Source organism: Polypterus senegalus, chromosome 18, assembly GCF_016835505.1.
Source record: "Polypterus senegalus isolate Bchr_013 chromosome 18, ASM1683550v1, whole genome shotgun sequence".
Classification (NCBI taxonomy): Eukaryota; Metazoa; Chordata; class Cladistia; order Polypteriformes; family Polypteridae; genus Polypterus; species Polypterus senegalus.
In genome coordinates, this window is record NC_053171.1 from 6,617,612 (window position 1) to 6,639,115 (window position 21,504).

General features: G+C 45.3%; 1 protein-coding gene across 2 annotated transcripts in view; it reads left to right on the forward strand.

The window, feature by feature from the left end:
- Positions 1-21,504, forward strand: part of arhgap5 (Rho GTPase activating protein 5) — a 191,366-nt gene that overhangs the window by 131,538 nt on the left and 38,324 nt on the right. For both annotated transcript variants that reach the window (XM_039741922.1, XM_039741921.1), the window contains exons 4-5: positions 11,362-11,439; positions 14,120-14,251. In XM_039741922.1, the coding sequence (XP_039597856.1) occupies positions 11,362-11,439; positions 14,120-14,251 (210 nt within the window). The remainder of the gene's footprint in view (positions 1-11,361; positions 11,440-14,119; positions 14,252-21,504) is intronic.

Consider the following 21,504-nt stretch of genomic DNA (forward strand, 5'->3'; position numbering starts at 1 on the left):
AACCAGACTGACCAGTGAGTGGGGCGCAAGCACCAGCCATTATAGGCTAGTAGGGGTGGTGGGATGCACTCGAGTTCCCAGTGGGCCATCGTGTTTTCTCTCTTTTATATATTGATCCATGGCCCAACTGCTTTTGGGGAGATTATAGTCGATGTTCAGCTATAGACAGACAGTAAAGCTGCTATATGAGAGACAGACAAACAGAAAGAAAGGAAAAACTGTATTTTTCCCCCAGTTTTAATAAATAAAAAAAAGTTGTGTGGGTTCCTGTGGTGACCCTGTTTTCCTTTTTAAATTCTACAGTATATTGTGTACACTTATCATATATACTTGTGTTTAAGTTCTCCCACGTATAAGTCGGGGCAGCCCCAGATGTCGGTGCCCAGTAGGAAACCTGCAAGGCATGCCGGGAGATACAGTATTGTGTGGCAGAGCAGACCTGCTGGAGTCACTGGGGGGCCACAAGGGGGTGCTGCAAGGAGACAAGCTTCTGGTTATAATGGACTTCTGGGGCTGCTGCCATCTAGCGTGCTGGAGGAATAGAAAGCCTCCCTCAGCATCTTTCTTTCCCAGTGGGCTGTCCGTCCATCCCTTTTGGTCCTTCCTTCCTGTCTGATCCCTTCTTCCTCCCCGGCCGAGATGCTTATCTGCTTATTAGGAGTCTCCCATCCGGGTAAGGAACCACCCCCCCCTCCTGGCCAGGTTTTAAAGAGCTGTAGCTTATATGTGTATATATATATATATATGTATATGTGTATGTATATGCACTGTTTTATAAACGAACGATATGTAAGAAAGTCCTTTTTCCTTGCTTCAACGAAGCAGCCTTTTATTTAATCCACGGGTTCTCCGCTGTTTCATTGTTTATTTATTACGATTTTTATAGTTATTGTGTAGATTTTATTTAATCCACGGGTATTTCACCGCTGCGAAGCGCAGGTATTTTGCTAGTACAGTGTATGTATGTATGTATGTATATGTATATATGTATATGTGTATATAATACATACTCAGGAGAGGTAAGACACATGACAGCCTGCATGGAGTTTGCTAAAAGACACCTGAAGGACTCTGAGATGGTGAGAAATAAGATTCTCTGGTCTGATGAGACCAAGATAGAACTTTTTGCTTTAATTCTAAGCGGTATGTGTGGAGACAACCAGGCACTGCTCATCACTTGTCCAATACAGTCCCCACAGTGAAGCATGGCGGTGGCAGCATCATGCTGTGGGGGTGTTTTTCAGCTGCAGGGACAGGACGACTGGTTGCAATCGAGGGAAAGATGAATGCGGCCAAGTACAGGGATATCCTGGACACAAACCTTCTCCAGAGTTCTAAGGACCTCAGACTGGGCCGCAGGTAAAATAACAAAGGAGTGGCTTCACAACAACTCTGTGACTGTTCTTGAATGGCCCAGCCAGAGCCCTGACTTAAACCCAATTGAGCATCTCTGGAGAGACCTAAAAATGGCTGATCACCAACGTTTACCATCCAACCTGACAGAACTGGAGAGGATCTGCAAGGAGGAATGGCAGAGGATCCCCAAATCCAGGTGTGAAAAACTTGTTGCATCTTTCCCAAGAAGACTCCTGGCTGTTTGAGCTCAAAAGGGGGCTTCTACTAAATACTGAGCAAAGGGTCTGAATACTTAGGACCATGTGAGATTTCAGTTTTTCTTTTTTAATAAATCTGCAACAATTTCAAAAATTCTTTTTTTTGTCTGTCAATCTGGGGTGCTGTGTGTACATTAATGAGGGAAAAAATTAATGTAAATGATTTTGGCAAATGGCTGCAATATAACAAAGAGTGAAAAATTGAAGGGGGTCTGAATACTTTCCGTACCCACTGTATGTGTGTATATATATCAGATATAATGAATATCTGAGTTCCTATCTTCTCTCTTTATTTCTAAGGGCTCGTTTATACTTCACGCTCAAAATGCATATGTGCCTTCATCATGGCTGCCACGCGTTCCCAGCATTCATTTGACGCGTCCTTTGAGCAGGTCCTCAGAAATTAACGCGACGCGTGTGCGAGTTGCAGTACCAGCAAAAAGTCGGGGGGCGCAGTGTAATAAAAGTCAGAATGTGACGTCAGAGTCTCCGTTTACTATCTACATGTGACCGAAAGCCTCTATGCGGATACTACGGGATCGGTGTGTGAGCTTCGATGTTTTAATGAATGTTTCGATGTGGTGAAGCAAAATGCCAACATACAGATGAATTTGTGGTGCTTTTATATTCAAGCGTCGCATATTCCCGATCGTAATGACACGATACATTTTAAAAGTCTCATGTGCCGTCTTTTTCGCAACAGCAACATAATGTGCAGCGCTGTATTTGAGCCACAGAGGAAAAAAATTAAGGACACAGTGAAAAGATCTACTTTGTGATAAAAGTGGAAATTTTGGCTTTAACCTCGTAACCTCGTAGTTTACTTTATCATTAAAGCAGACCGTCTTAAACGTCATCCTAATTTTTAATCGCTACGAGCTTCTTGGACCTGACAGCAGCAGCAAGCAGCAATAGATCGCCACACAGAACACATTTAACGTCTGATATTCTAACTCTGCGCATTTAGAATCCTTAGATTTATACTTGATATCACTTTCATGATGAGATGCATTAAAGTATGTACGTTACATTTTATAGATAAATTGTTAATTTCGTTTAAATACTGTTAATAATTGCACACATGGGGGTGACACGGTGGCGGAGTGGTAGCCTTGCTGTCTCACATGGAGTCACGTCGCTGGTATTCCCTACTTGGAGTTTGCATGTTTTCCTGCTGGGTTTCCACACTGTGCTCCGGTTTCCTTCAAAAGATATGCAGATTTGGGGATTTGGTGCCACTAAAATGACGCCAGTGTATGTGTGTGAGTGCTTGTATTCACCTTGCGATAAGTTGATGCCCCATCCAGGGATTGTTTCAGCCTCGTGCCCAGTGCTTGCTGGAATGGACACATCCCTGGATTGATGGATTTAATCCTTAAACATCCTTTTCAGAGATATTGCGGTTAGGTGTCATCAGAATTTAATGGATGTTCCAGGCAGTTCACAACACAGAGAAGCCGAACCTGTTCTCACTGTGATGGTATCTCGCACTGCCACCTGCTGGATTCCTCCAGATTTACGTAAAGTACGCACACAAGTATAAACAGTACAACACTTGCGTAGCAGGAGCGTCCGTTGCAGCAAGTGTCGCGTCGTGTGAAGTATAAACCCGGCCTAAGTGTTATCTTGACTTTTGCCATCTTTTGATAATAACCAGCCTGGCACCTGAGCCCATGTGGCACATCCCACGTTCGGTTTTCAGCAGACATGACATAGTGCTGCAGTTTGATTTCGGCCGCTGCTGTTTTCAGCTCCGTGCCCGCGGCGCCAGGCAGCTGTGTTGATCTGCCAGTTTCCTCTCCGCCTCGGGCCGTTTCTCTAATGATGTCGCATCTATTTGATGTGTGCCATCGCCTGTGTCTGCTTTACTCTTGTGGACCCTTTCGGTAGCTCAGGTGGTACATTGTGTGCGGGGGTCACACTGCTTCTCTTTGAATGCTGCAGCTGGCTGATCTGGCTTTTGTGTGGATTGTCTGCATTGGCAAATTCTGCCAGCGTGTCATTGAAGCTTTTTATTTATTTATTTCTTTTGAGCGTCATGTCATTTACTTTCTCTTCTCTTTTTTTTTTTTTTGGAGGAGTACCTGATCGCAGATAAATAAGAGGTGGTAACATGCAGTGGGTCCAGACCCCCTTCACTTTCTGCACGTTTTGTGATACATTTGCCATTTTTGCCCAACAATCTACGCTCAATAACCCATAATGACAGAATGCAAACATCTTCTGAGAAAGACTGGCAAATGTATTAAAAATCACAAACTGAGATGTCTCACTTGTAGGAGAATTTGGACCCTTTGCTGTGTTAGGTGATTTTATAGTGCCCTCCACAATGTTTGGGACAAAGTGACATTTTTATCTTGATTTTTCTCCCCCCTCTGCTCCACAGTTTAAAACGACAAATCAAACAGTTCAGACATTGTGATTAAAGTGCACACTGCAGACTTTCATTTAAGGGGGCTTGCACTTATTTCAACCACACAACACTTTTTCCCGCACTGTCAGGGCACCGTAATGTTTGGCACATAGCAGGTCATATTTGGGACTTTGTCGCATGTCCCTGACATACAATGGCTGCTTGAAGCCTGCGCTTCACAGACATCACCAGGTACTGAGGGGTCTTCACTGGTGATGCTCTGCCAAGCCTCCAATACAGCCATCTTCAGCCCTTGCTTCTTTCGGGAGGCTTGTGCCTGTGTGTCTGACACCATATTTGCCACTCTGATGCCCAGGAGTCCCCAACTCCGGTCCTGGATGGGCCCAGTGGCTGCAGCTTTTCATTCTAACCCTTTTCTTAATTAGTGACCTGCCATTGCTGCTAATTAACTGCTTTTTCCTTAATTAGCAGACAAACAATAATGGGATGCAAAATGAAGCTAAACATGACCAACATTGCCAATCACACAATATCTGAAAATAAAGAAAGGTGAAGGTCTCAGGAATGTCGATCTGCTCAGGTCCCCAGTGCTCTTAGAAAAGAGAAAATCAACAGTTGTGTAAATGTCTGCTATTGCACAATGAGAGCAGCAACAAGCCACGGAATTAAAGAACGCGTTTAATGAACGACAAGACTCAGAGTCTGATTAAGCAACTGCTTGGAATGAAATTGGTTGGAGTTTGAGGCCCTGACTTAGGTGGTCTTCTGTTGGCTCACTGACTTCACATTTCATTTCCACTTGGGTGCCATTTAAGGAAAGAAATGAAGCAATTCAGGGGAACAAATCTTAAAAACCAAGTCAGTTAAAATGAAAGGAAAAGGAGTTCATTAGCAGCAAAAACAGAGCACTACTTAAGGGTTAGAATGAAAACCTGCAGCCCTCCAGGACTGGAGTTGGGGACCCCTGCTTTTAGCCTCTAGTGTTCTGGCTGTCCGCATTTGTTGCCACGTTATCACCATGCTCATGTGACAGTAATGACACACGTCGCCGTGAAGCGCGTTTGTTTCTTCCATCCCCGAATGTGTCCTTCACAAGCTGACATTTGTTTGCGTCTTTCCGCGTGACTCCATTATTGTGACAGGTTGCCCGCCATTTGTGTCTGTCTGCTCCCATGGAAGTCTTACTCAGAGATGTTTGGGTTTGTGCCGCTTGTCATGAAGTTGACCCATCTACTTACACGTCGTCTGCGGTTAGGGCTCTGTCACCTGTTGTCAGCACACCTTTATTTTTTAAATCTGTGGCCTTTTGATCCTGTGGTGGGTTGGCACCCTGCCCAGGATTGGTTCCTGCCTTGTGCTCTGTGTTGGCTGGGATTGGCTCCAGCAGACCCCCGTGACCCTGTATTCGGATTCAGCGGGTTAGAAAATGGATGGATGGATGGCCTTTTGATCTCTGATTTGTGTTTTGAGCTTTGAAAATCGATTGTTTGAGTTCCCGGCTTAAACCTGCCGTGTTTATTGGCCACTCCTGTCTCAGTTTAAAGAGCTCTCTTGTCTCTCCTCGAGTCAGAACACGTGGATTTAATTTGCAGCTGATACCCCACTGCTGGGTTGTGACGTTACTGTGCCCCCACTGAGCTCAACCTGCCTACTCCCCCTTCTTTAGGAGACCCTTTTGCAGGCCCTCGTGATTTCCCTGAAGGTGGTTTTAGGGTTGGGTGGCACGGTGGCGCAGTGGGTAGTGCTGCTGCCTTGCAGTTAGGAGACCCGGGTTTGCTTCCCTGGTCCTCCCTGTGTGGAGTTGGCATGTTCTCCCCGTGTCTGCGTGGGTTTCCTCCCACAGTCCAAAGACATGCAGGTTAGGTGCATTGGCGATCCTAAATTGTCCCGTGTGTGTGTGTGCCCTGCGGTGGGCTGGCACACTGCCCGGGGTTTGTTTCCTGCCTTGCACCCTGTGTTGGCTGGGATTGGCTCCAGCAGGCCCCCATGGCCCTGTAGTTAGGATATAGTGGGATGGATGGATGGTTTTAGAGCGCTGTATTCATCCTTTTGCTGAACCTGCTCTGCACCTCCTAACATAACTTGAAGTGACACACCACACTCCCCACTAACTTTTAGTGGTTTTCAGCGACACAGTCGTTTCTGGAGCCACAGATCCCTTTTAGCTGACCAGAGCAGCCATAAAAGAGAAACCAGTGGGACACCTCAACGGAGATGAGTACGTGTGTGTCTGTGTGCTCTCACGTGATCTGATTTGATTTTCTTGGTTCTGAAGAAGCTCCTGGATGTTTTAAAAGGAGATGTGGAGCCAAAAAAATCAATAAATTACAAAACAGAAGGCACCACTGCAGGAGTTCAGCATGGCGCTTAGTAGAGGACCTGCTGCACTTTAATGTTTAATGTTGTTCTTCATTGATTTCCTATGTCAAATGTTTCACAGTGGGGGGGTGTCCCACTATTACCCCTGGGGGGCCTCCCGTGGTTTGCCGCTTTTCATCCCAACCAGCATTTACTTATAGCTCAATTCCTGCCGTAACTAAGCAGGCTGTTATTTCCCATTTTCTGTTTTTGGGTGTCAATCCTGAAGTAAAGTAACGGGACTGTGATTCCCCTTAGATGTCCAGGTGGGCCTCAATTGTAAAGCTTTGTGTGGTTTCAAGCTTGAAAACATGCACACGGCAAAAAAGAAAAAAAAAAAAAATTGAGAAGGCATACACCAAATAAAAATGAGATCTAAAACATCTGGCTACGCAGTTCAGAAATCCCAGTCACCTTGTAAATATGCGTATGGGAACGAATGTTGAACGCCACCCCGAAACTTCCATATATGGAGCATGCTAATCAGTCTTGTTACATATGCTATCACGATGTTTGGGAAAGCCGCCTCCCACATGACGTGTTGAGACTAGCCCCCCAAAACCCCTCCCCTGCCACCTGCATTCCTGAGTATCTGGTTGTAGTGGTGCTACTGGGGATTGAAACTTCAACTCCCAGCAGTCCCTGCAGTGGCTCCGATTGGTCGTCTGCTGGGGGTGCAAGGAGGCCGGCACAACATTTAAAAGGGGGCCAGTGATACCAAAAAGGGAAAAGTCTTTTGTGTTTCATGTCGGGAGTCGCCTGCTTTGATACTTGTGGATTCTTGTTTTGTCCGGGATCGTCTCCTGTTTTGGGCGTATGGCCTGTCGGAGGAAGAAAGGAGCGCTCCTGATCCCATTCTTATGCCATCATCTCATTATCTCATCAAGAAATACCGGTAGGACTGACCTTTACAGTCACATACAACGTGCTGATCTCTAGACTATCTACCTTCATTTCAGTTCATCAGTTGCCGTTTTCATGGACTTCAGAGCGTGTGGCTTTCGTTGGCGATTGTACATCGCCGTATGGGGAACTGGGGTGGGATCGTTGTTTCATTTATTATTGTTGAAAATGTTCTTTAATTGCTGTTTTATTTCTGGGTTGCTTTTTTGTCTCTGCTTGTGTGTGTGTGTATCGGGTCAGCCCAAGGCTGGGTGCATCCCTGGAATCTCCACCAAAAAACTGAATAAATTGCCATCTTATCAACGGTGTGAATCTTAGCGACACCGGACCGCTACATGGTTGTACACCACAACGGAGGGTATGAAGATCACGTAGCATTCTAGCACCCCACATCTGCATTCCGGGGGTCAGAAAGGCATAAGATGCCAGCGTCTCAGTGGGTAGCCACTGTCACCTGACACGTGTAATGACATGATTGCAGTTACAATGTGCAGGCCTTGTGAGACATGGGGGGCGCTCAGCCAGTTAGTTATCTTACTAGTTAGCCAGCCACCATAACATCTGCCAAGGTTACTTTGCTTCAAGATAAACGAATCACATGTTGACACAGGCAATCGAGACTCGATGTTTGTCAGATGTGTGCCTTAATGGCGTGTCACCGCTCACAGTTAACAAAAGCAGCCTCTTTCTCGCTCGGTGCCCATATGAGCGCAGTCAGTGAGTGCTCCGATTACATTAGGACGCCTTTGCATGTTGGCGAACACCTCTCGTGTTTTACGTGTGTGCACCCACACCGTACCCAAACTGCAGTAGTGGCTCGCCAGTCACTTCATTCTTAGATTTACGTTTTTGGCTGAAGGCCGAAGATTTTTTCCAAAAAACTCAATTTTCTGAAAAAGCACACAAAGCATTGGTTTCATACATGAATCAGCATATTTATTTATGACGAATGTCACTGTGTTTTATGTTCCACGAGCCTCTGAATTCATGTGGACCACCGAGAGGGGTGTACCAGCCACCCCTCCCGACAATGACAGACCACACCTTTCTTTCACGTGGGGTTACGCTTTTCCTTTGCTCCCCACTACACACCACAGCACACAAAGCACCAAAGATGATAATATACAGTTCTTCCTTCTTCTGCCGCCTCCACTCCTCTCCCAACAAGCTTCATCCACCACCTCCTGACTCTGGCTCTCCCTTTTATAGGGCACCAGGAAGGGCTCCAGGTGCTCCCAAACCACCTCCTGGCAGCCCAGGGCTCAGAAACTGTCCAGGTGCCCCCTGGCAGTGGCCACTGGCCCCAGCAGAGTTGAGTTTCTAAGCCCGTGGCCCCATTATGAGCCAGGGGGGTTGCCCTCTCTTATTGCCCAGAATATGCCCTCTCCCCTAGTCCTTCCATTACCGGAGTGTCACATCTGCCCACCACATTACCTATTCCATAGCATAGACCTGCAAGGCACGGTAACGTTTGAGGCAGCCAATGGCCTGCCCTGCCATATTACCCTGCTAGCGGTTTGAGTCACACTGGTGCCGCTGTTTCAGGCGACTGTTGCTGCATACTGCAACAGAAACAGTGGCACCGATGTGACACACACTGCAAGCAGCAGACTACGAACAAAGGGAGTCGCACTATAACGTAAGAGCGGGTCTTGTCGATGTTTACAGCTGACTACCACTGAATGTTGACTAATATGGACATCTGCCTTAATCGTCACCATAAGTCGACACCTGCCCTGAAAGAGTTAATGGCTCCCAGCGCAGTGGATATGACGGCGTGAAGCTTGGCTGAGGTATTCCAGGCCTGTCGGCCATTGACTTGAGAGGTGACAGCAGGTAGTTGACACAAACTGACAAGAAAACCTCTTCAGTGGAAATACGCAGCATTGGCCCTCTTAAAAATGGAACTAAAACAGAGTCTGTGTGTCATATTCATCACCTTTGAGGTGTCATGTGTTTGTCACATCAACCAACACACATTACAGCAATGGCTCAGTGAGAAGAATTATTCCATGTGTGAGTTGTCATCTGGCTGGCTGGACTGCTCAAGTAGGGTCGTTACTTACCACTTTCTCCAAAACATGGTGGAGTCAGACTTGCCGTAAATATATGTATGCTCCCCGTCAAGGTTTCTGTTAGAAATCCTGATGTTTGCATGCATATTAAGATCAAAAAATTAAAAAAAAAATAAAAAGGTTACAGGTGAAACTTGAACCCCAAAAAGTTTCTATAGGGGTGAACACAGCGGCTCGAGGCCGTCATGGCCGCCATCTGCTAAACACGGACTTGCTGGGGGTGAATGCCAATGCAGTCGATTCCTTTGAGGTTTATATGTGTTGTTAATTTACAGCCCATTGCAAAAGTCAGTTATCTCTTTGACATTAACAAGACTTTTTCTGTTGATAAGTCATCAGCAAGAGTGACGGAGAAGGTCTACTGGACGGTAGTGAGACCAGCTATGCTATATGGGCTGGAGACCGAGCTGGAGGTGGCAGAGTTAATGATGCTAAGATTTTCATTGGGTGTGACAAGGATGGGACAGAATTAGAAATGTGGACATTAGAGGGACCGCTCAGGTGGGACGGTTGGGAGACAAAGTCAGAAAGGCGAGATTGTGTTGGTTTGGACATGTGCAGAGGAGAGATGAGGGGTATAAATGAGAGAAGGGTGCTAAGGATAGAGCTGCCAGGTAAGAGGAGAAGAGGAAGGCCTAAGAGAAGGTTTATGGAGGTGGTGAGAAGGGACATGCAGGTGACGGGTGTGACAGAGCAAGATGACGAGGACAGGAAGATATGGAAGAAGATGATCTACTGTGCAGCCCCTAACAGGAGCAGCTGTGGTTCAGTGTAGAACAGTAAAATGTGACAATTCTCCCAGACTCTTTATTTGTACCCCACTGGTGTTAATGACATATCCCACCTGTCAGACTGATTGAGGCCACAGTGGCATTTTGGAAGGAAAGCAAACGGCAGCGTAAAGTAAGTCTGCCATGCTCTCCTCTTCCTCTTTCACTGCACGCTTCTGCCATGTTCAGCCACTCAGTGTAAAAACCCCACCCACTGATTCAGAGCTCCTTGAACGCTACTTTGTGCTCCATAACATAAAATGGAATAAACCTGACCTCGTAAATGCATAGCTCTATCTGACTTTAGTTGGCTTTTTAAACGTGTGACCTTAAGCTTCCTGCCCACCTGCCAAGGACCTTGCAGTCTCTCCTGCCAGAAAATGCAAAGAGGTTATTTGCAAGTTGGTGCGCTTTACAGGAAGTGGCGACTCGATCGTGCCACGTACCGAATACAATGCGACATTGTCTGCCACTCCACACTATTTTAAGGATGCAGGTGGGGCCGCTCCGGTGCGGCCGAGTGGTGTCGATGTCTGCCCAGTGAGTCACCCTTATCAGAGTTTCAGAACGTGCTAAGAGGTCTTTTGTTCAGCTTTAAGTGGCAGCAGGATGTTGTGGTAGAAGAGCGAAGGTCACCAAGCTGACAGCCTGGCTTGAGCGATTCACTATTGTCAAGTGTCCGTGGCACTGCCTATGTGGCTAATGCAGAAGACCAATCAAAAGCCAGTCAGATTTTATATTATTTGTCACATACAGTTGTATGACAGGAAGATATGGAAGATGATGATCCGCTGTGAAACCCTTAACGGGAGTAGCTAGAAGAAGATACAGTTGTACATGCAGTACAATGTGGAGTGCAGTGCTTAGCTGTGATAAAGAAGAATATAAAAGACAATAAAGAGTAAAGCATAACTTTTTAAAAATTATTCATAAAAATCACTGTTAGGGTAACAGCAATACTGTGCATTACATTAAAATGATAAAATATATGCTAAATAAATAACTAGCTAATAGCTTAAAAAATGAATAGAAGCCACTGGTGTGCCAAGTAGCAGACATTGAAGGGGTGGGCTGAGGAAACGAACAACAGTCGTCGAGAGAGTCCTTGTGAGAGCCATAAGGGGGCTTTGTGAAGAGCCTGGGGTGCTTATTCAAAAAAAAAAAAAAAAAAGACGGCCATGGAGGCTACGAGATTAAAAAGGTAACGATTTATAAAGTGATTAAGTTAAGCATTAATTGATGTTCTGTTTATGCTTTTCTCTCTCTAGGGTTGTCTGCTGAAGGTTTATACCGCGTTAGCGGAAACAAGACGGATCAGGACAATATTCAGAAGCAGTTTGACCAAGGTAGTATTATTATTTCTTTATTTTTATATTTTTATTTGGTATCGGTAAAATGCAGGTATAAATTTTACAAATTACCATATTCAGAATTGCATCATAAAGACTGATTTGTTTGAAAACACCGTAAAACAAATAAGCTGATTAACGTAAATGGAAACCAATGATATTTGTCCATTGATTTACTGTTGGTAAGGTGATGTTTGTATTTAAACTGCTTATAATGTTCGGTGAAGTGTAACTTTTATCGTTCTCGTTTGGTTTTGTATTATCACAGTAGGAAACACTCGGACCTCTGATCCTTAAAGAAAAGCAGTTTACACGTGTCTTAGAAAACACCCAGAATCCCCAGTCACTCCGGCACTTTTTACGTGGCCTCCCTGTGTGTATGTTGGTCATTTGCACTCAGAGTGTATGACTTGCATAAGACCCCAAGCCCAATCACATGGCGGCAGAGGCCCGCACCTCCAGTTCTTTGGTCGAGTACGACTTTCTTTTGCGCTCCTGAGTAATGCTCATGAAGTGTCGAGAGTGCCGCTCGTCTGTCAGCATACCACCTCTCTGTTGTTCTCGGTCTTGCGTTCCGTATCCTTTATTATGCGCCTGCCGTTACACTCGCAACACTCAGTCACAGCTTTATATGATAGTGGAAAAGAGAGGAAACACACTGGACATCTTGGCAGGAGGCACATGACAGAGACTGTGTTCAGCTGGAAGAAGATTCCATGGGCTGTTGAGATACAGATTGAGCTTTCTCACCATCAGACTAAATGCCATGTTACACTGGGCATTATCAAAAGCACACCATCCAAGCACAGAGGTGGCAGTATGAGGCTGTGGTGATGCTTCTCTTTAGCAGGCCCTAGAAGGGTTGTGAGGGTCAAGTGAATGTAGCAAAATGCATGGAAATCCTGGAGATGAACCTGATGCAGTCTGACCAACTCTAGGAAGTGTCCTGATGCTTCTACATTTCTTCATTTTCATGGTTACTGAGAATACTCAAAGCTTCAAAAATGGCTTTGTCCACTTGTCCTGCTCCATAGAGAGTTCCTCGGACTTAGTTTTTGTCCCGACATGCATTGTGAATTGTGGGACCCTCTACACACAGGTACACGTGGGCCTCTTTAAGTGATGTCCAATCAATTCTGTTTACCAAAGGTGGACACCAATCAAGTTCTAGAAACATCTCAAGGAGAGAGAAAGCAAGCAGGAGACACCCGAGCACAATGTGAAGAGCTGCAGCAGTTTGTGGTTTTTAATAAATTTGAAAATCTTTCTGAAATCATGTTGTCACTTTGTCATTATGGGTAACTGAGTGTAGCTTGACTGTCCATTCAAAATGAAATCTAAAAGACAATAAAGTGTACAGAAAGTGAAGGGGGTCTCAATGCTTTCTGAAGCCACTGTAGATCCATCTCCAGGTAGGACTTCCTTTTTCCCAGCAGAGCCGCCTTTTCATTAAAAGGTGTTTGGCATTTTCATAGAACATTTAAACATTTGTAACCAGCAGCCATACCCCCTGCACTTCAGAATATCCCAAAGGTGTTTGGGCCCGACCAGCTCTTTGATGGGAAATCAACCAGGAAAGCTTGGATTTCTGCCAGAAGAGGTGCTGGAGAGGCCATTTTGGGTTTCTGTCCTGCCCTCTGTGTGTTTCCCAATGTCGGGGAGACAGTGTTGATAATTTTGGTGCCACCTTTTAAACAAGACTCCAAACCTTGACTCTCTGTGGTCATAAAAGATTCCTGGGCATCTTTTGAAAAGTGTGGGCTGTTTCTCTGATGTCCTGGCTAAACTAAACTGCCCATCAAGGCCTTGTCATTCTGGCCCCCTAATCATCCCTGTCTATCTCTCTCACCCTCTCACCATCTTATAGCTAATGTGTGGTGAGTGTAGCGGCTCAAGAATGGCTGCCATCCCATCATCCAGGGAGATGCTGCCCATTGGTGGCACTTGAATTGGCTCCCTACTGTCTTTGTCCAGCTCTTTGTGTTTCTAGAAAAGCCATTATGTAAGTCTCTCTATATATAAAATCCAACATCCATCCATCTGTCTGTCCGTCTGTCCGCTTTTCATGAGAGAACTACTTAACGGATTTAGATCGGGATTTTTTCTATAATTTGCTTGAACTTTCTGGTTGATTTTGCGACTTCCCTCATTGCGCCATGTATCATAGTTCGCTTGCGGTACCGATTTATTAGCATGAATCCGAGAGAGATGCAGCGGGCTGAGGGGAAGGGGGCGGAGCCCTCCTCACTCACACGCTAGCCTCGGGGCGTTCTTTACCTCCGCTTAGCTAGCGAATGAGAGACCTGCTTAGTGGATTTAGATCGGGGTTTCTTACTAGAATTTGCTCGAACATTCCGGTTGATTTTGCGACTTCTCTTCTCGTGGTTAGAATCATAGTTCGCTTGCAGGAGCGATATTTTCACGCTAATCCGAGACAGAGGGTACGAGTCGAGGGGAGGGAAGAAAGCCTGACGTTTGGAGTGAGGAACCAGGCAGGACCCTCCTCACTGTCCTGTTTCACTACTACGCGGAGGGACGGCTAGTTTATTATATAAATGAACCCAATTGTTAAGTATAAGTTGTGTTTTGACATGTTGTACAGTAATTGATATTACTAAATGGTGCGTGTCCATTGTTTTTTCTGAGAATGTTTATGGCTACTGTTCTTGTTTTGCAGACCACAGTGTTGATCTTGCGTCTATGGATGTCGCAGTAAACGCCGTTGCAGGGGCCCTTAAAGCTTTCTTCGCTGATCTGCCAGATCCACTTATTCCCTACAACCTTCATCCAGAATTGGTGGAAGCAGCTAGTAAGTAAAAAAAAAATATATATATGTGGAGTTCACAAAAAGGCTGAAATATGCATGAAAGTCAGCTGGTTTATCTTGAATCATTTCACGCTTTTCTTCAATGTAAATCGATTCAATTTGTTTTTCTGTAGCACTCTTCACTGAGCCATTAACAGACTTTACGAATGACATAATGCACACACATAAAGTTGCAGTAAAACAAATCGGCTCCAAACTGACTATCACGAATGTCATCTCATTGTCTGATAACCCACTCAATCCAGACCAGGGTCATTGTTGCTGGAGCCTATCCCAGCTAGCACGGGGAGTACGTTATCAAATGAACAGACAACATACTACAAAAAAGTTTTGGGGCAGCCATCCGTATACTTGAAATAAGGCTGCAAAAATCAGTGAACTGGTTTCCCAGTTGTGTGTGTTGATTCGAGTCCAAAACAGAGCTGACTCAGATGAGATAAAACGGCAGTTTTTTGGGATGACAGAGGAAGTGAGGTCATCAGGGTCGGAACCGGAAGTGGCGTCATCTAGCCTGGGCGGAATTTCCCATAATTGGTCTGCAGTGGAATGAGAGAAAGGGTTAGTGCACCTCACCACCCCCTGGTCTGGCATATAATTACCCTCGTTTGAGCCCTTTAGCTGCCTCCCATGCGCACCTGTGTGACAACATGCAAAACACCCTGCAGGGAGGACTCAGGACACAAACGTGGGTGTCCTTATTGAGAGGTAGCAGCGCCACCATGCTGCCACTAACATGAATGGAAACTTATAATATCTGTCCTTTCAAATTACCATTGAGCTCTGGCCAGGTGACAAATGTGGAAGAGGAAAACAAACTCCAGTCAGCAGCATCCATGGGGAAGAAAAACCTCTGTTAGAGCACAAAGTCAGAGACCGTAACAGCAGTCCTGGAGACCTCGGCCAACTGGCCACCCACCACTCTGGTCACAGTACCAGTCTAGGCTGGGCCATCTGATCTGATTGTGGAGTCCTTCCATCCTTTGATTCCCAGTCTTCAAGTTGTCTTTTCTGTAGACAGTAAATAAGTCTGGAGGTAGTTCTTGTTACTAGAACTTTGGAATTCTAAATGAGTGTTTCATTTGTCACTAGCAAATAATCCTTTAAAAAAAGAATGTGAATAATTAAAAGCGACACAAAGTCTCAATTTGAAAACATCTCTGCTGTATCGCACAGAAGTACAGTGCTTACCATCCAGGTACGTAGTAATTAAGTTTAGTTTGACCATCGAGGTCCTTCGTCTTCTCATGATATGACCTGTTTGGCATTACAAATGGCCGTCAGCGACAAGTCCACTAAGATTCCACTGGTATTCTTATACATTGTACTTTCTTTTTTCAGACTCCTTTTTATGAATGCTGCTGTTTTACTAATTTGGGCACATTTTTCCCAGCCTGTAGTTTTTGTTTAGTTTGTTTGCCTCTTTGAACTTCATGTGCTGCTCTTATTCTAAATATTGAATGATATTGTAATGGAGTCTTATTATGATATGTTTCATAGTGTCAGTGTGAGCAGCAACAGATTTATTCAGCAGTCACTTGATCTTGTACCAGGTAGGACCCTCTTGTCCCACCAGAACAGGTTGAATTCTTGGAGGCGTTGACTTAGCAAGGTCCTAAAAACATTCCTTAGGGATTTCAATCCTTGTTGGCTCAATAGTATTGCACCGTCCCTGCAGATTTTTCCATTTCATTTCATCCCAAAGGTGCTGTTTTGCAGTGTTGCACAATACACTCTTCAAGACGATTTCAGAACACTCACATGACTCGTTCAGCCATTTCAAGGGGAATAGCGGCGAATAGGGGCGAATTGCGTCCTTGAGGTCTGTGTGTGTTGTAAAAGGCGCTATATAGCGCCCGACCCGGCACAGACCATGCAGAGGCAACGTGTACAAAACACACAGGCTTTTATTTTTCTTCAGCTGTGTGACACGTCTTCCCCGTGCCACACAGCCCAAACACAGTCTCAAAGCACCAAACAAAACCCAAACCACAATTCTTCTTCACCTTCTCTTCCACCACTCCTCTGCAAGCTTAGTCCTCCTCCTCCCAACCCTGGCTCTCCGAGTGGTGGTGGCTGGGCCCTTTAATAGCCCACCCGGAAGCGTTCCAGGTGATTAACCACCTGGTCCTAATTGAACTTCCGGGCGGGGTTGAAAGCTCGTCCAGCCGGGCTGTGGGAAGCAGGCAGCTCCCCCTAGCGGCCACGCCGGACCCCAACCAAGCTGTAGAGGACTCCATCTCCCATGGAGCCCTGCGGGCGGTTGGGGAGTCACCGTCGGCCAGGGAGGCTGCCACCAAGCGTCCCGGGGGAGGTATTGGACTGCCCAGGGCAGCTCCCCCGGAACATAAGTAGCAGGGGCGTCCCTGCCGGGCATGGGACCCGGCTGTCATTCACAGTGTGTATACCTGCGACTTGAGAGAGCCCCACACGGAGTGAAATCAGGCGAACGTGAAGGCCACCTGACATTGCCGCTCAGGGAGATCAGCTTCCACGGAAACATTCATTCATCCATCCATTATCCAACCTTCTGCATCACGGGGGCAGGAAACAACGTCGGGCAGGGCACCCGCCCACTGCTGGGCGCACACACACAAACACACCCACACACCAAGCACACACTAGGGACAATTTAGAATCACCAGTGCACCTAACCTGCATGTCTTTGGACTGTGGGAGGAAACCCACGCAGACGCTAAGTGGGCAATCATAATCCATCCATTTTCCTACCCGCTGAATCCAAACACAGGGTCACTGGGGTCTGCTGGAGCCAATCCCAGCCAACACAGGGCACAAGGCAGGAACCAATCCCAGGCAGAGTGCCAACCCACCGCAGGACACCCACACAAACATACCCACACACCAAGCACACACTAGGGACAATTTAGAATCACCAGTGCACCTAACCTGCATGTCTTTGGACTGTGGGAGGAAACCCACGCAGACATGGGGAGAACATGCAAACTCCACGCAGGGAGGACCCGGGACGCAAACCCAGGTCTAATAACTGTAAAGCAGCACTACCACTGCCCCACCATGCCTCCTTTCTGGAAATATCTCCCGCAAAACTTTCATGGATCTCCGCGCAGGCCGTATGAGCTGTCACTCCAGGCATCCACCACATCCATTTCTTCCAGTTAGGGCCTCAAAAACTTCGCTAGCATTTCAATGTAACGTTCTGAGGTGCCACTGCAGGCCCTCCAGGACCGGAGTTGGGGGCTCCTGGCCTAGTCATTCTGTCCCCCTAACCATCCCCTGTCTCTGATTGGCTATCTCTCTCTCTCTCAGGACTTCACTACCTAATAGCTCATGTGTGGCGAGTGCACTGGTGCAAAAATGGCTGCCGTCGCAACCTCCAGGTGGGTGCTGCACATTAGTGGCAGTTCAAGTGGCTCCGTACTCACTGAAGCACTTTGAGTAGCAAGATGTAAAGAATTATTATTCTTCTCTGAAGGAGCAAGTTATTGATGTTAATAAGTAGGCGAACTAAAAAAGAGGACCTGGAGATGAATAGAAAATTGAACATTTTAAGTAATGTTTGTTTCTGGCATGCTAAACAGGGAGACCAGAGAACATATATATATATTTTTTTATATTATATTCCCTGTGATTGTGAACTGCGCACTTACTCCACCACCCTTGTGGCTTGTCGTGCCTGTTCACGTTAAGGTTGCTTTCACATACTTGAAATGTACATTTTTAAAATAACCCAATTCACTAAACTGCTTATTACTTAAAATTGCATCAGAGTCTGACTCCAGGTGCGCTCCTTGAACATTCTTGAGCTCCTTTTTTAACAATTTTTCATCAGTCATCATTCATGAACGGTGTGCATTGCTGTTTTTATGATTTATGTCACATTGAATTCCCTTCCCTCTTTGCCTCATAAATCGTGCAGGTTTTCACAATAAGGAAGGCTTAAGACACCAGAGGAAGCTCCATTAAAAGATCAAGACGACACCAGCAGATGTGTTTTCTGAGCTGAAAGAGTGTTTGTGTTGGCCCACCATTTTGTCAAAAAAAAAAAACGCCTAAAAGAATGACGTTAGGACGCGTGCCCTTTATGAAGGCAGATGTTTGCTTTGGTTTGTTTTTCCAGTGAGTTTAGGCTTTGCATTGTTCGTTTATTATTCACTCATTATGTGTCCAGCTCACTTTTCAGGGTCCTTAGACAACAGTCTCGATCTGGAGAACTTTCAAGCCTGCTTTTAAAGGATGAGTGTTGTGTTTGATACAAGTTATTAGTCCTTGTCAGTGACAAGTTCCGGCTCTATGTACACTCTCTTCTGGACTCCACGTCAACCAGCTGTTTCACGTACAATATATAACAATTACAATACAACAGCAACGTTTATTTCTAGTTCACGTTTTTGTGCAGATGATGTAGTTCAAAGTGCTTTACAGGATGAAGAAAGAACAAAATATAAAAATAAAATTAAGCAATACTAAGTCACATTGAATAGAAGTAAGGTCCGATGGCCAGGGAGGACAGCAAAAACAAAAACAAAAAAAACTCCATAGGACTGGAGACAAAAAAAAAAATCTGCAGGGGGTCCGAGGCCACGAGACCACCCAGCCCCTTCTAGGCATTCTACTTAACATCAGCCAGTCCTCATGGTTTTCAGGCTCTATGTGGAAGAATTAGATGATGACGGTCATGTGGACATGTGACCTTTAACCCATCAATGTAAGGACATCACGGTGCTTTGATCAGGTGGTGATGGCGCAGATCACAGAAAACTGGAAAAAGAACAGCAGAGAAAGTAGGGGTCAGTACGGATTATGGCGCCACCATGAATGATGATGAGAATTAAATACATATGCAGAAGATCAGGGTTAAATTAAAAGGAAGCTATGCGGAAGTCATGTTACATTAATGACTTTTTAAAGTGCTCTACTGTATTAGCCTGGTGAATTTCTATCAGTAACCTCGTATTCCAGATTTGAGGTGCATAACAGCAGAAGGGCGCCCGCCTGCCCGCCCGCCTCACCACTTCTTTTAAGTTTAGCTCTTGGAATTCTAAGGAGACCCTCATTTGAAGATCTAAGGTTACGATTTGGAATGTCAGGTGACAGACATTCTGAAATATAAGGTGGAGTGAGTTTATTGAAGGCTTTGTAAACCATAAGCAGGATTTTAAAGTCAATTCTAAATGACACGGGTCACCAGTGTAGTGAAATCAAAACTGACGTGATGTGCTCGGATTTTCTTTTCCTAGTGAAGATTTTGGCAGCCGCATTCTGCACTCGTTGCAGTTGATTGATGTCTTTTTTTGGGTGGTCTTGAGAGGAGTGCATTACAGTAATCTTGTCGACTGAAAAAAAAAGCATGAACGAATTTTTCAGCATCTTGAAAAGTTATAAGGGATCTAACTTTTGCTATATTTCTTAAGTGAAAAAATGCTGTCCTGGTAATCTGATTAATATGTGATTTCAAATATAGGTCAGCGTCACTAATTACCCCTAAATACAATTACAATTACAATTTACGGTACAATTTAGTTTTGTGAGGAGCCTAAAATCACACAAGCAGCACTACAATGGGCTTCAACAGACCCTGCCTCTTGACAGACCCCCAGCCTTAACTCTCTAAGAAGACAAGAAAAAACTCCCAAAAAAAACCTTGTAGGGAAAAAATGGAAGAAACCTCGGGAAAGGCAGTTTAGAGAGAGACCCCTTTCCAGGTAGGATGGGCATGCAGTGGGTGTCAAAAAGAAAAAGGGGGTCAATACAACACAAGTCATCATCAATACAAGTACAGAGCACGTCTGGTGCTAATATCAAAACAGACAAACTATGGCGTTTTTTCATTTGGTCACTTTACGCCGTGCTCACACTAATGGAAAGCGACACGAGTCGCGTTATTCAAACATTGGGCCAAACGTCACAATGAAAGGCTTCAACCTAAACTGTATGTTTCAAGCTACATCCACAATTACGAAGGTAAGATCCGGACGAATTACAAACATGGAGGTCTACTGAGAACTTTCATGGGTCAAATATGTGATTAGAAAAACAGTTTCAATAATTATTTATTAATTTTTATTCAGGGACAGATGAATTTGAATGTAAACTTAATAACAGGAGTCTGCAGGGCATCTTGCCTTGTAAAAAAAGCTCATGCCCCTGTGTGGGCGGTGAATGTCAAACCACTGCTTCATTGTAGGGGTCTCCATTTGTTTCCTCTGTTGGAGGACCTCCTCTGTGAGAGACCTGTGTTCATCAAGCACTAGGTCAACAACTACTGGATCCATAGCTGAAGCGTAGTCGTGGGCCTCAAGGCTTTTATGCTCCTCCTCGTCTGGTGTGTCATCTTGTATCCCCACTCGAACAATGCAGGAACCGCTCCCTTGTCGCCCTCCCACCCCGTCTCAGACCCTTGCTCCTTTTTTAAAATGCTGGCCACAAAGTCAACTCAGGTATGGGCAGCATAACCTTAAAGTTCTCTCTTCGGGTAGCGGCACTCCATTTAGATCGGGTTTCTGCATCGGAGGGAAATGTCTAAAAACATACCTACTGCCAGCTGGGCATGAAGATACACAACAACGTTGAGCTGTAGAGCTCTCTGTACGCCGAAACGGCCACTAAACAAAACTCACAACTGCGGTATGGACAACGGACGTGACTGACCTGGCAGAGATTTCACCGGAGGTACTCGGCACTGGCGTGTGCGTGTGGAGTCTTTTGGAGGTCTGCACAGGACTGATTTTTCAGTCCTTCTCCTGACTGCTCCCAGCCAGTCGTACCAGAATTCAATCCCATCTCCGACTGCTTTATCCCACGCCTGCCTGAGGCTCCAATCTGCTGCCAACTGCTTTACCCTAAATAGGGCACTTTGAGTAAATTGGGCTCCCAAGTGGATTTTTTTTTAAACAGCAGAATCTATAAGGGGGCAAAAAAATCAAACAGCTGTGAGTAAATCTCAGTTTTTTTCCCTTTAAATTGATATATCTTTATCAAAAAAGAATAAATTCATAAATAGATGAAAACATAAAAGTGACCAAACCTCCTCTTATTCTCGACAATGTCCTCTTTTTGTGACTTCAAACAGCAGCCTGGCTGGTATTTATAAAATCCAAGAAATCGACTTTGCCTGTGTAAACCAGGGGTCCCAACTCTGGTACTGGAGGGCCGCAGTGGCTGCGGGTTTTCATTCGAATCCTTTTCTTAATTAGTGACCAGTTTTTACTGCTAATGAACTCCTTTTCCATTCATTTTAATTGAATTGCTTTTTTAAG